General features: G+C 42.8%; 1 protein-coding gene across 1 annotated transcript in view; it reads left to right on the forward strand.

Annotated features, from left to right (window-relative positions):
• Positions 1-13245, forward strand: part of zgc:153039 (uncharacterized protein LOC767698 homolog) — a 112699-nt gene that overhangs the window by 46219 nt on the left and 53235 nt on the right. The window contains exons 7-8 of the mRNA XM_050066957.1: positions 547-704; positions 5792-5874. Of these exons, the coding sequence (XP_049922914.1) occupies positions 547-704; positions 5792-5874 (241 nt within the window). The remainder of the gene's footprint in view (positions 1-546; positions 705-5791; positions 5875-13245) is intronic.

The raw sequence follows: 13245 nt of genomic DNA on the forward strand, positions 1-13245 counted from the left end.
TTGGGACCATCCTCTGTAAACCCTAGAGATGGTTGTGCTGAAAATCCCAGTAAATACTCAGAGCAGCCCGTCTGGCACCAACAACCATGCCACGTTCAAAGTCACTTAAACACCTTTCTTCATCATTCTGATGCTCCGTTTGAACTTCAGCAGCTCGTCTTCACCATGTCTGCATGACTAAATGTTAATGAGCTGCTGCCACGTGATTGGCTGATTAGCTGTTTGTGTTAACAAGCAGTTGAACAGGTGTACCTACAAGGTGAGCTACAGGTCACCCTTGAAACCTTTTAGTGCTAGGTTGTAGTTAGTTTGACTCATCAGATGCATTGGCCTACTATTCCAGTCATCATTCTCCTCCCCTTTCTCTGTCTGCTTGCTAACATTATGCCATAGCACCATCACTGTCCTGGGCTTAGCACCGCCCAAGTTGATTGTGATTTGTTTCGAGAAATACAAACAATCCAGTTCGTAGTGAAGGCCAGAATCAAAGTCCCATACATAGTTGTTAAAGTAATCTCTTAAATTGTATTTTCCATGTCTTCACAGTATCCTGCTCCAGAGAGATTACAGCTTCCTAAGAGACATCAACATCTGGAACCCCTTTGTCACCATCGGAGTTTATTCCTCCACTCTCTCCGCTGCCATGAGCAACCTCATCGGAGCCTCGCGCATCCTCTACGCCCTGGCCCGGGATGACTTGTTTGGTAGGTAGCACATGTATTGTATGCATCTGGACAGACATGGATGTAAACTGCAACTTAAGTGGTCGGCAGAGACATACAGCTGCAGGTGGTAGTTCTATTCTTTGGGGTTATTTTATGCTTTTATTGGACAGCCAAGAGGAGAAGCAAGAGGAAATAGGGAGGGAGGGTGATGGGGAGTGATACACAACAAAAGTCCCCGGCAAGACTTTGCTCTCAAGCTGTCTTTTTTCATTCTTCACACAGCTACTTTCGCCACTTTTTAACGTGTATAACCAAGTGCACAATGATTGCCTCAGAGCAGAGACTGCCCTGAGCTGTGGGACCTTTCTGGAGAGAGATCAGGAGGGCAGTGTGATGGAGCTTTTTGCCCCATTTTCAAGTGTAGCCTTTTATAACAGGTATGAACCCCTTCGCCTTCAGACACGGTTTGATGAAACCTAGTATGAACTTTTTCATTTCACAAGTACTGAGATGTACTTTGAGAAGCTAATACAGCAACGAGCAACATGACTTTCTGCTTCCTGAAAGTTTTAAGACAAAAACACCTGGAGTCGTCATCATGTTTGCCGTGACGTTATTCCCATATCAAGCGAAGGCAGCTTTGGTGTGATCTCCATCTCTCTCTGCCTCTCTGTGTGAATCCATGCTGCCTGCTGCTTTGTCATTATTAATGACTGTGAGCATTCTCCTTATCCCCTCCTCTGCTCCTTTGTTAAGTCTATTGCAAATTGATTTGGCCTGTTTCTGCGAGTGTATAGCCGTGTGTGTGTGTGTGTCAGGGAAGGTAAATGGCTGTATTAGTGCGAGTTCCTCTGTGGAGTGATCAGTTCAGCTGCCGGCTCACCAACATCCAAAGGGTTAACTTAGATTAATCTCTTTAATTAGGAGTCAATGACTGTGGAACCATAAATGTGTAATGTTCTTGTAGGAGGGCCCAAATGGTTCGTATGACCACACTGTATGTGAACGAGTGTGTTGTTCTTGTTGTTGTCATTCATGCATGCTGCTCACAGCTTAACCTTGCCACTGTCCTATGCAAACAGAGTGATGGATGTGTCAGTTTTCCAACACACACACACGGTTTGTTCTGCCGTCCCACACATCTCCCATTTCTTTCTTCTTTATAACTCACTAATCTCTCCACTCCTTCACCTCTGTCCTGCCTTTCTCCATGCTCTCCATCACTCAGTCTGCTCCTCTCAGCCGCATTGATTTGACTTTAAAGTCTCGCTGATTTAATTCCCATCCTTCATCAGCTGTGAAATTTAGTCTTAAAGTCGAATTCCCACTCCACCAAGCGTCACCTCCCTCCTCTGAGTTGCTCTTCTTGTCCTTTTTTTCGTCGTGTCTTATGTCTCTGTGGTCGGGTATGTCTCTCACTCTCGGTGTGAACCTCCACTGTACAGAGCTGTCACGGGATTCAACACAAATGTCACGAGATGAAATGTCACATATGAAAAAAATGCAAGGCGCTCTGTAAATGACTCTTCTTCCAATAAAGCATACAGCCCTGTAAGGTATTAAATAAAGTCGAGTGCCAGTGGAGTTTGTCTCTCTCGCTGCCACCCACTCGCTTTCCTCTCTCCAGCTCTCTTTTTAAGACCTGCAGTTAATTACATACATTTTGTTTAAATGTCAATAACATTAGAAGTTGCCATTTCTAGTCCAAATCTGTGAACTATAACATTACCACTGACACTCTGAGGTCTGATTTACCATCATCAGTATCTGTTGCTGTAGGAAACAACATGAATTAGAAAAGAAACGTGTGTTTGTGCTTTAAGTCTCCACGACCCAAAGAAGAAGTGGTTTTCATTTTCCCTACTACTTTAAACATTTAATAAGGGGCACTTATAGTTCATGTTTTACTGTAGGTCATGTCTTTTAAAGTGGCATATTAACAGCTGAGTGATTGTATTAGTGGGCGCTCAGACTGAAAATGGCAATGCGTAAAAAATAGTAATGGATTGTGCTGGTGGGAGGTGGTGTTTTACGTAGGGACAGTGTGATGAAATGTGATCCAGGGAGACCAGCTAGGTGATAGATCAACACGTTCTCAGGGCGTCAGTGAGCTCCTGGACAGTCTATGGTGATACTTGACATCAGATGCACCGATACAGAACGTCCCATAGGTGCTCAGTTGGATTTAGGTCAGGGAAACGAGAGGGCCAGTCAATGGCATCAAAGCCTTGGTCGTCTAGGAACTGCCTACTATGGCAAGCCGTTTTAACATTTAATAGCTAGACTGGATATTCATTACTGATATCTGCAACATAATTTTGCCTAGTCAAAACTCTTATTCAAGATATCTGTAATTAGATTTTGACTAGTCAAAACTCTAATTACAGATATCTGTAATTCAGTTTTGACTAGTAAGATTCAAACTACTTTTGCCATTCATGTGTATGGGGTTTGTCTTTGTAGATATCTCCAATGTAGTTGCGGATATCTGCAATAAGAATTGCAGATATCCGCAACTACATTGGAGATATCTGTAATTCATTTGCAGATATCTACAACGTCATTCTGACTATCTGAAACTCAATTCAAGATATCTAGAAAGGACCATGTAGATATTTTCAATTGATGATAATTAAAAATATCTTGAACTTGAATTATGACTAGTCAAAATTAAATTGTAGATATCTCAAACTGGAATTACAGATATCTCCAATTCAGTTGCGGATATCTGCAATAAGAATTGCAGATATCCGCAACTACATTGGAGACAAACCCCATACACATGAATGGCAAAAGTAGTTTGAATGTTACTAGTCAAAACTGAATTACAGATATCTGTAATTAGAGTTTTGACTAGTCAGAATGACGTCATAGTTATCTTCAGTTAAAATGCATACTAGTCACAATGACATTACGACTAGTCAAAATGATGTTGTTGATATCTATAATGGTAATTCCGGATAGTCAAAATTAGCGATTAAATGTTAAAACGGCTTGCCATAGCCTACACACTCTGGACACATGAGGCCAGGCATTGTCCTGCATCAGGAGGAACCCAGGGCCAAATGCATCAGCATAAGGTCTGACAATCGCTTTGAGGATTTCTATGATTGGCTATGACATGGAGGTCTGTGCGACCCTCCAGTGATATGCCTCCCCAGACCATCACTGACCCATCACCAAACCGGTCATGCTGGATGATGTCACAGGCAGCATAACGTTCCCCATGGTGTCTCCAGACTCTTCTACGCCTGGCACATGTGCTCAGTGTGAACCTGCTCTCGTCCGCATATTCTTCTTTTAACGCTACTCATCACTGAAAAGGTATAACGACTTCAACTCAACTGTGGTGGAGCCGCTGCATCAAGAGAGGCGGCACATTCATTTTTAATATGTATATATATGTCGGGGGGCTTGGTTGGTTGGTATATATATCTATATATATATATACCAACCAACCAAGCCCCCCGACATCAAGCCTGCACCGCTTCATTTTAAATCCAAAGTGTGGACACACTTTGGATTTTACACACTTCTAGGAAAAGCAGAGCTAGACATGACCAAAGCTGTGTGTAAACTTTATCACGGACAATTATATCGAATCGCAATACTTGTAAAATCACAATTATTAAGAATCGCAATATAAATAGAATCAGGACCCAAGAATCGTGATAGAATCGAATTGGGACGAAAGCATATCGTCCCAGCCCTACTAGATAAAATCATTCCAGTATGTTTTAGTGGCATTTTAAGTATTTTTTGATGATTATTGGGATGATAAATGAATTGCAGTTATTTTGCCCAAAATAATCGTGACAGGAAGTTTTTATATCATCCCATGCCTAGACAGAATTTTACATTTATGTCATAGTGACAATCATTTTGTCTTCAGTTGTCAGGTAAACTGTAGAAATATGTCCATGTTACAAAATAATCTACCAGCAGTGTGTGCCTGCTTGTATTTTATTGACTACCTCAGCACCTCGCGGCATGGTTCTGCATTGTGTTGCGGCGCAATTTCAGCCAGGCTCACCTTCCTGTCAGCAGGAGCCAACACAGCAGCCTCATTGCAGTGAATAAGAGTGCTGTGTGTTTCACACCGTACTGTAGTTTGTCTCAATCTGGCCTTAACCCATTCAGGTTACAAAGTAATTAATGAAAGAATGAGTGCTTGATGTGTTTGATTGTCGAGTGCATTGTGTTGCCAGATGACGTCACATTGCATTTGATTAAAAGTGGAGGTTCAACTTCCTTACCGGAGCCTTCTGTGTCAGCCGCCCTGTTACGTCAACACTGTGGTCGTGCTGAAATGATTGAGGGGGCTGCGTTTTTTCACACAGTGCTAATGTTGGGCTAAGCATGGACTTAGCATTTCTTTATATTATATAGAATTCATGTGTCCTATTTACCCCGTGGGATGTGGCACACAGTCGCAAGCTGGAGCGATCAAAATCTCTACAGGAGCTGTGGGAGACGGATGGCACATCTGCAGGAGCAGCATTCATTGTCTTAAATCCTGCAGCACTGGGCTGGATTACTACCTCACTTTAGTTTTTCAATATTCTGTGTCTTATTTCATATTCTGTTTTTTGTAAATAGAAAAAAAAATATCCTCTGGCAGCAAACTTTGCATGCCAAGTGAATAAATTAATATGACACGCAGACTTGAGGGAAACAAAGTGTCAGAAATTGTTAAGAATAGCAGTGAGGAGGAGGTGTCAATAGGGGAGCTCAAGATAGTATTGACAAGTGAACAGGCATCTCTGTGTGAGTGACACTTGTTCGACAAGGAACGTCCACCTGCTTTTTCATTTACTTTACGCCCACACTTTGTCCAGATTTGTACAACATTTTTCAGTGTTGGGAGAAATACCTGCTGACATTTATTAGAGAATGCTGTGGATGAAATTCTGCATTAAACCCAAGGATAGTAGTTCATTACATTCTTTCTTTGAATAAACCTTCTAGTCCATTTATACATCCAGGGTGTCTCTGATATGGGTTTTGAAGGTCAGTGCTGATATTTTTATGTGGAAACTGCTGCATGAGAATATTCAGAGCATTTTTTTGCCAATAAATCCCTAAAATGTGAAGGTTTTTACCAAGATTTCTTTTCATCCCTGCAGGTAAGGTGCTGTCTCCGGCTAAGAAGACGTCCCATAGTGGTAACCCCTGGGTTTCTGTGCTCATCTCCTGGTTCCTTGTGCAGGTTAGTGGAGATAAATAAATTCTGAGTGATGGAGAAGGTCAGCTAAGACATTTGATAAGGGAAATCGCAACAAATCTGCCAGTGAAGGCATTCAGTCTCAACATATGCTATATTAAATGAAAGTTTTTTTCGGTGTAAACAAAAAAAAGGTGTAACAGAAAGGGGTATGGAAATTACATTTCTTCTTCAACCATCTGTCTCTTGTCTTCGACTTCTCCGGGCGGGGTCACTGGGCCAGCAGGCTAGTCAAGGCATTCCAATTATCCCTCTTACGGCAACATTTTCCATGTCCTCCTGGGGGATCCAAGGCCACATGACAAAGGAGGCATCCTGTTCAGATAGCCGAACAACCTCAACCGGCCTTTTTCAATGTGAAGTAGCAGTGGTTCTACTCCGAGCTCCCTCTGGAAGTCTGCGCTCCTCACCCTATCTTTAGAGCGTAGCCCAACCACCCTGAATAGTAAACTCATTACGGTCACTTGTGTCCGCTATGTCATTCTTTGGGTCACTACTCAAAGCTCATGACCATAGGTCAGGGGTGGAATGTAGTTGGACATGTAAATCGAGAACTCCCTCGCTTGGAGCAGTAACCTCCAAATTCCACCAGATGCGTGTTGGTTGCGTCTGCGCTCCGGAACAGCAGCAGAGCCGATACGTTTCAATTCTAATCAATCTGGCTGCAGCTGTGCTGCATTCCGGCTCCGTCTCAGCTCCGGCGCTCCGGAGCCCTCCGCAACAGATACGCAGGACTTCTATTTTTGCCAGACGCCGGAGCACAACGCAGCAATTCAGCACGGAGCAGATTGAGCGGGACAGGAAGTCGTGCACAGAAACAAAATAAAACATCTGCTTAATTTTCAAAATAAAACACGGCGGATCATATTTCCCTGCACTACACCTGGAAAACGTCATAATGGGTGGAGGCAGGCCTGAAGTCAACAGGTCAGAGGTTTTCAGACGTCATTTCATGGTGGTGCACCGAGATGTCTTCCTACTACTCCTCTGGTTTTGTGGTTCTGTTTATAGAAACTACATCTTGTTATATCGCGTGATTATGCATGAATTCTCGTGGGTCTTCGTGACTCCCACTGTCCGGCAGAGCTGTACCGCTCCGCACAGCAAACGCAGCCGGTGGGTGTTGACAGACGGCAGAGCACGCAGCCGTTCCACAACGGACATGCATCCAGTGGAATTCCGGCGTAACTCACTCCCAACCAAGAAAAAGCAATCCACTGTTTTCCGGCNGCAGCCGGTGGGTGTTGACAGACGGCAGAGCACGCAGCCGTTCCACAACGGACATGCATCCAGTGGAATTCCGGCGTAACTCACTCCCAACCAAGAAAAAGCAATCCACTGTTTTCCGGCAGAGAACTATGGCCTCAGACTTGGATGTGTTGAATCTCATTGCCTGCTGGATGTCATGGCCTGATGTAGCCAACACAACCACATCATCTGCAAAGAGCAGAGATGTAATTCTGAGGTCCCTAAACCTATCACTCTCCTCTTGGGGCTGCACATGAGATCCTGTCCATCAATATCACAAACAGAATCCGTGACAAGGGACAAACCCTGGCGGAGGCCAACACCCACTGAAAAGGTGTTTGACTTTGTGCCAGTAAGTGTAAGGACACAGCTCTCACTTTGGTTATACAAGGACCTGGGGGCTCGTAGCAACGACCCAGGTATTCCATACTCTGGCAGTACCCCCCTGACAGGACTCCCTTCTTCAAGTCCGCAAAGCATGTATGTAGACTGGATGGACAAACTTTCAGTCCACATGTCTTAAGTACCTTCTTTAGACACACAATTTTGCTCGTTCTTACCCCTCAAAATAGAAAAAAGTTTTTAATTGCATCCACTCATTTGTTGTTGAGCGATCAATGAACCTAAAAATAAAGAGCTTCAGGGGTCAAGAATGAAGACGTAGCACTGGCCTTTGCTTTAAATATTTTAGTGAAATCAATAAATCAGGGGTAAATTCCTGCTGAGCCAACGGGAGCACTGAAGCTCAGTGCAAAGGAAAGGAAGAGAAGCTTCAAACAAGCTCCTATTATTTTTGGATAATAGATCCAAGGTTGGTGACGTAGTGGGAAAAAATCAGCCCAGGCCTGTTGTTTGGATTGTGAAGTCTTGTCACAGACACTTTCCTCAGGTAAAAAGATCAGAAAGTCCTTCTGTTTAACTCGAGAGAATTCTTCCTTAAAACAGAACTGATTCATTCAGACAAGAAACTGGTTCAGTTTGATGTCTTTGCTTCCCTGGACTGCTCAGGCTGCATCTGCATCCACATAAACCTGCTATACTCTTCTTCAATCTTGTGCATCTGTGTTGAACAAATAACTCCTGAAGTCATTCATTTTGTTGACTAACGCTTTCCAAAAAGGTGCCTCAGAACCACTGAAGTCTCCCAGAAATGTAGGAATAACTAATATAAAAGTGTAATTGTACTGAATGAATAGATGAATGAATAAAACCTGTATTGCCCTCAGGGGAATTTGCTCTGCTCAATTGAGCATAAAAGAATGTGAAAACAACGTTAACAACAACAGCATATAACAGGAAAACAACATAAAACATCATAAAAGCATAATTGTTGGGGAACTGATGAAGGACATGAAATTTCACAATCTCATTTTCCAGGCCTGGAGGAGTCATGGAGTTAGTAACAATCATTTGGAAGTTTTGGAGTTTAGTTGTTTGTAATAGAAATTGTTCCACTAATCTTTAGGGATAACCTTCCACGTAATGTAACATAACAGCAGATTTATTTTCTGGAAGTTAGCCATTGACATAACGTAGCTTTGATATGTGTCAGCTGAGGGCTGCACAATATATCGTTTCAGCCTCGACATGGTGCTGCGCAATAGTCGAAGGACGTGCAATGTCAAGTAAGGCAAATTAACTCAACTTATTTGATGCTTGATACAAATGGAAAACTTGCACAGTTTTCATTCTCCATGACTTATACCGGCCAAGCCTTCTGCTTTTAGACGTTACATGTATATATACGCTTCTCGCTGTGAGGGTCCAAAGGACAGAGCAATGTCATATGCTGTAAAGTCCTCTGAGGCAAATTGTGATTTGTGATATTGGGCTTTATAAATAAAATTTAATTGAATTGAATATGTGATGTAGTGTGGCGGTGTTGTTATGGCAAGCAAGACTCTCCAGTAGGGATGTCCCGATCACATTTTTTTTGCATCCGATCCAATACCGAGTCCTTTATTTTGAAACCAAGTCCGATACCGAGTCCTTTATTTTGAAACCAAGTCCGATACCGAGTCCTTTATTTTGAAACCAAGTCTGATACCGAGTCCGATCCGATACTTTGCAAAGCATTAAGAAAAAGAAAAAAAGAATGCATCCAAGTTGTCCCATATGGTTTGTTTTTTATTGAAAGAGTATCCAAAAAGCTTATCAGTGGTTCAAATTCAACATCTTCTTCTTGTCTTCAACAAACAAAATAGGCCTATATCTTTATACATTGGAAAGCGGAGGCAACAATGAAAAACCTGGCCATTTTTGTTGTTTTGATTCCTCCGATCTTTTATTACAATTCCCATTTTGTAAAAATAACATGATCGGAGCTGATACATCCCTACTCTCCTGCATGTGTGTGTGTAGAAAAGTAGGGAAGTGCACGCTTTTCCAGAATGAAAATTTTACCATGGGTCCTTAAAAACTCATGGAAAAGTTTTGAAATTCTGGGGCGTCGGTGGCTTAGTGGATAGAGCAGGCGTCCCATGTACAGGTTGTTTTTTGTTTTAGTCTTTTAATCACTGTGAGAGATGCAACTGTAGCAAGTATCTCACTATCACGATCCTCATTAACATTTGAAGAAGCTACAAATTATATTTAGCTAGAAAATCAGCCCGAAAAGCTGTGAATCAAAATCTAAGTACAGAGAGCTGTTGCCATGGAGACCATACAACGTCTTGTCCAGTCACGTTGGTGCTGGTGGTTTTCAGAACGTTGCAGACAAGCGCTTTGAAAATAGTTGCATGTAGTACCTTATTTCATTGGGAATCTTTGGTCCGGACTGGGCTTCAACACATCTAGACTTGATCTGTGAGTGGAGCCGACATCAGTGGGCGCCCATAAGGACCTGTAGCTCAGAAATACAGCTCGGACTCGATCCATTTAATGCCTTATAAGTAATTAATAGAATTTTGAACTGAATTCTGGAAGTGGTGGGAATTCAGTGCAGAGATGCTAAAATTGAGGTAATGTGGTCTCTTCTTCATAGTTCCAGTTAAAAGCCAAGCGGCTGCATTCAACACCAGTTGAGGACGGAGGAAGTGTTTTTAACTGAGTGCTGCTGAATAAAGAGGGTTAAAATGATAAACATGGGATGAAGTGAAGGCATGGATACAATTCTCCTGGTCAGCATCGCCTCTTCTTAAGTGATAAAACAAGACTAAATAATCCTTAGCACTTGGCTGTCAAAGTTCAGATATGGATCAAAATGATTCGGCAGGTTGCTACCAGCTTATAAAGTTATTTTTAATCACTGGGAGCATAGTTACAAGGGTGTGTAAAGTTGCCTCATATCAGAGCTGTCAACTCCACACACGTCAGTCCGATATTGCGTCCACTTGTGTTGTCCGACTGAATCACATTATGTTCAGTCCACACTTATGCCTAACCATGCAAACATATCTGTTTTGCCAGGGTTTTGAGTGTGGATCAAAGTATTTTGTGGAGAGAAGTCAATTTAGAACAGACTTGACAGCAGTGTCTATCTTGTCTACAGCGCTCGCCATTGTTGTTATTACTAATTATTGGTGGTGAGACTGCTGTTTGGTGTCATGATGCCAGACAATTCAGCCAACACGAACTCTGTTGAGTGGACAGATTCAAAGGACTGAACCCTGGCAAGGCTTAAAGGAGTGCTGAGGTCAAATATGTACTGTACAGTGGCATGCAGAAGTTTGGGCACCACAGGTCAAATTTTACTGTGAATAGTTCAGTAAGTAGAAGATGAACTGATCCCCAAAAGGCAGAAAGTTAAACATGAAACATGCTTTTCAACATTTTAAGCAAGATCAGTGTATTAATTTTTGTGTTGCACAATTTTAGATAAAAAATGAAAGGAGTAACATGCAAAAGTTTGGGCACCCCAAGACAGTTGAGCTCTCAGACAACTTTTCCCAGGGTCTCAGAGCTTAATGAGCTTGTCAGGGCTCTGGCTTGTTCACAGTCATCGTTAGGAAAGGCCAGGTGATGCTAATTTCAAAGCTTTATAAATACTCTGACACCTGAAAGCTTGTCCCAACAATCAGCAGCCATGGGCTCCTCTAAACAGCTGCCTAGCACTCTGAAAACTAAAAGACCTGATGAAGACTAGAAGAAGATAGCAAAGTGTTTTCAGGGAGCTGTTTCCTCAGTTGGTCATGTCAGTAAGAAATGGCAGTTAACAGGAACTGTGGAGGTCAAGCTGAAAACTCTCTGAGAGAGCTGCTCGTAGGATTGTTAGAAAGGCAAATCAAACCTCTGTTTGACTGCAAAAGACCTGCAGGAAGATTTCTCAGACTCTGGAGTGGTGGTGCACTGTTCTACTGTGCAGACACACCAGACGCCTTTTACAATGAAGAGTGGGTGAAAATCCCCCAAACAAAAACTGAAAGACTCTGAGCTGGCTACATAAAACAATTACAAGCTGTTATACTTGCCAAAGGGGGCGCTACTATGCTCTGACCATGCAGGGTGCCCAAACTTTTGCTTTAGGCCCATTTTTTGTTATTTTGAAACTGTAAAAGTTGGAAATAAAAAAGTAATCTTGCTTAAAATATTTCATCTCTAACTTCATGCCTTTTATAAGTCAGGCCATCTTTTTACTTTACTGCCCAAACTTTTGCATGCCACTGTGTCTACTTGGGAGTTTTTCCCATGAAGGAACAAAGCAGCAACTTACCCTCCATGACTGATGCAGTCCCCATCTGAGCTGGTCACTAACAAAAGTCTCAAAGCGGTTACAACTCCAGTAAATGCAGTGCTACCAACAACAGTCAGAGGGGCTTTTAAAGAGTCAGAGCATGGGCAGGAGATGTATTATTTCCTCAGGTTTTGTTAAAATCAGTGGTGTCTGAGAAACTGTGGCAGGAACACAACATGATTTCATGAGCAGACAGGGAGTGATCTGACGGAGACCAGGAATACAGTCGTATCGGTTCAGCTTAACAGAACGGACTTTATTTAACTCTGATCAAAGCAGGCCTGTCGTGTTTTTTTCCTCTATTGTGTCTTCTGTGTGGGGGAAAGAAGTCAATTTAGACTGAGGAGAAAATATTGGCAGAGGGGAGGCAGGTGAGGATAGAGAGACAAAGAGGAGGTGGAGGATCTTAGGAGCAAATAGGCCTGACTATCCCATCATTATCAGAGGTGAGTGTTGAAGCCTAAATGGCTTGTCATTATTTGCGCTCTCTCTTTCTCTACCTCTCCTCTTGTCCTCTTCTCTTCACCCCTCGCCACTCTCCAGGAGTGGAGGAGGAGCAATTAGATGGAAATCGTTAGCCGCGCTGCCGCTGCCATCAGAGATCATTGACTCTCTCGTCCTCTTTTTCTCAGCCTCTTCCTCTGCCGTTTGAATGATTCACTGATGACAAAAGTCTGATTGTAATCTTGCCTCGAAAACTCACACGCTGCAGGATTAAAAAGGAGGAGGAGGGAGAAGGCACGAGCCAAGGCTTGCTTTATTGGATTTTTAAGTAAAGGGAAAATAGGTGGACTGCAGGAACAAGGAGAGAGGGAGGACAGAAAAAGTTTAAGAGAAGTTGGAAGAGAAAAGGGTGAGGCGACAGTAAGCTGCAGCCCAGCACAACTGAATGCGATGGAAAAGATGGACATTGATGTGCATATGCAGGTCAATTGTATCCAGTCCCTCCATCAGTCTTCTGATTCATTCATTCATGTTCTGTAATGGCTTATCCTGTAAGGGGTCGCAGGGAGTGGAGAGGTCGACAGGTCACCAGACTGTCACAGGGCTGACACATAGAGACAGACATCCATTCACACTCACATTCACACCTACGGACAATTTAGAGTCACCAATTAACCTGCATGTCTTTGGACTGTGGGAGGAAGCTGGAGCACCTGGAGGAAACCCACGCTGACACAGGGAGGCTCCCCCACCCTGGGGTTCACACTGGGAACCCTCTTGCTGTGAGGCAACAATGCAAAACACTGCAGCACTGTGCCGCCTTCAAGCTTCTCAGTCTTGTGATTATAAGAAAAAATGCAAAATGCAGCCAATACTTCTAATATTTGCAAATATTTTTCAAATCCCTGCAAACTTTCAGCAAAATCAGTCCCATAATAACAATACTTTACAATACATTTTGCTGATCACTGCAATTTCCTGCATTAAAGCAG

This window comes from Epinephelus moara, chromosome 2, assembly GCF_006386435.1.
Source record: "Epinephelus moara isolate mb chromosome 2, YSFRI_EMoa_1.0, whole genome shotgun sequence".
In the NCBI taxonomy this organism is placed as follows: domain Eukaryota; kingdom Metazoa; phylum Chordata; class Actinopteri; order Perciformes; family Serranidae; genus Epinephelus; species Epinephelus moara.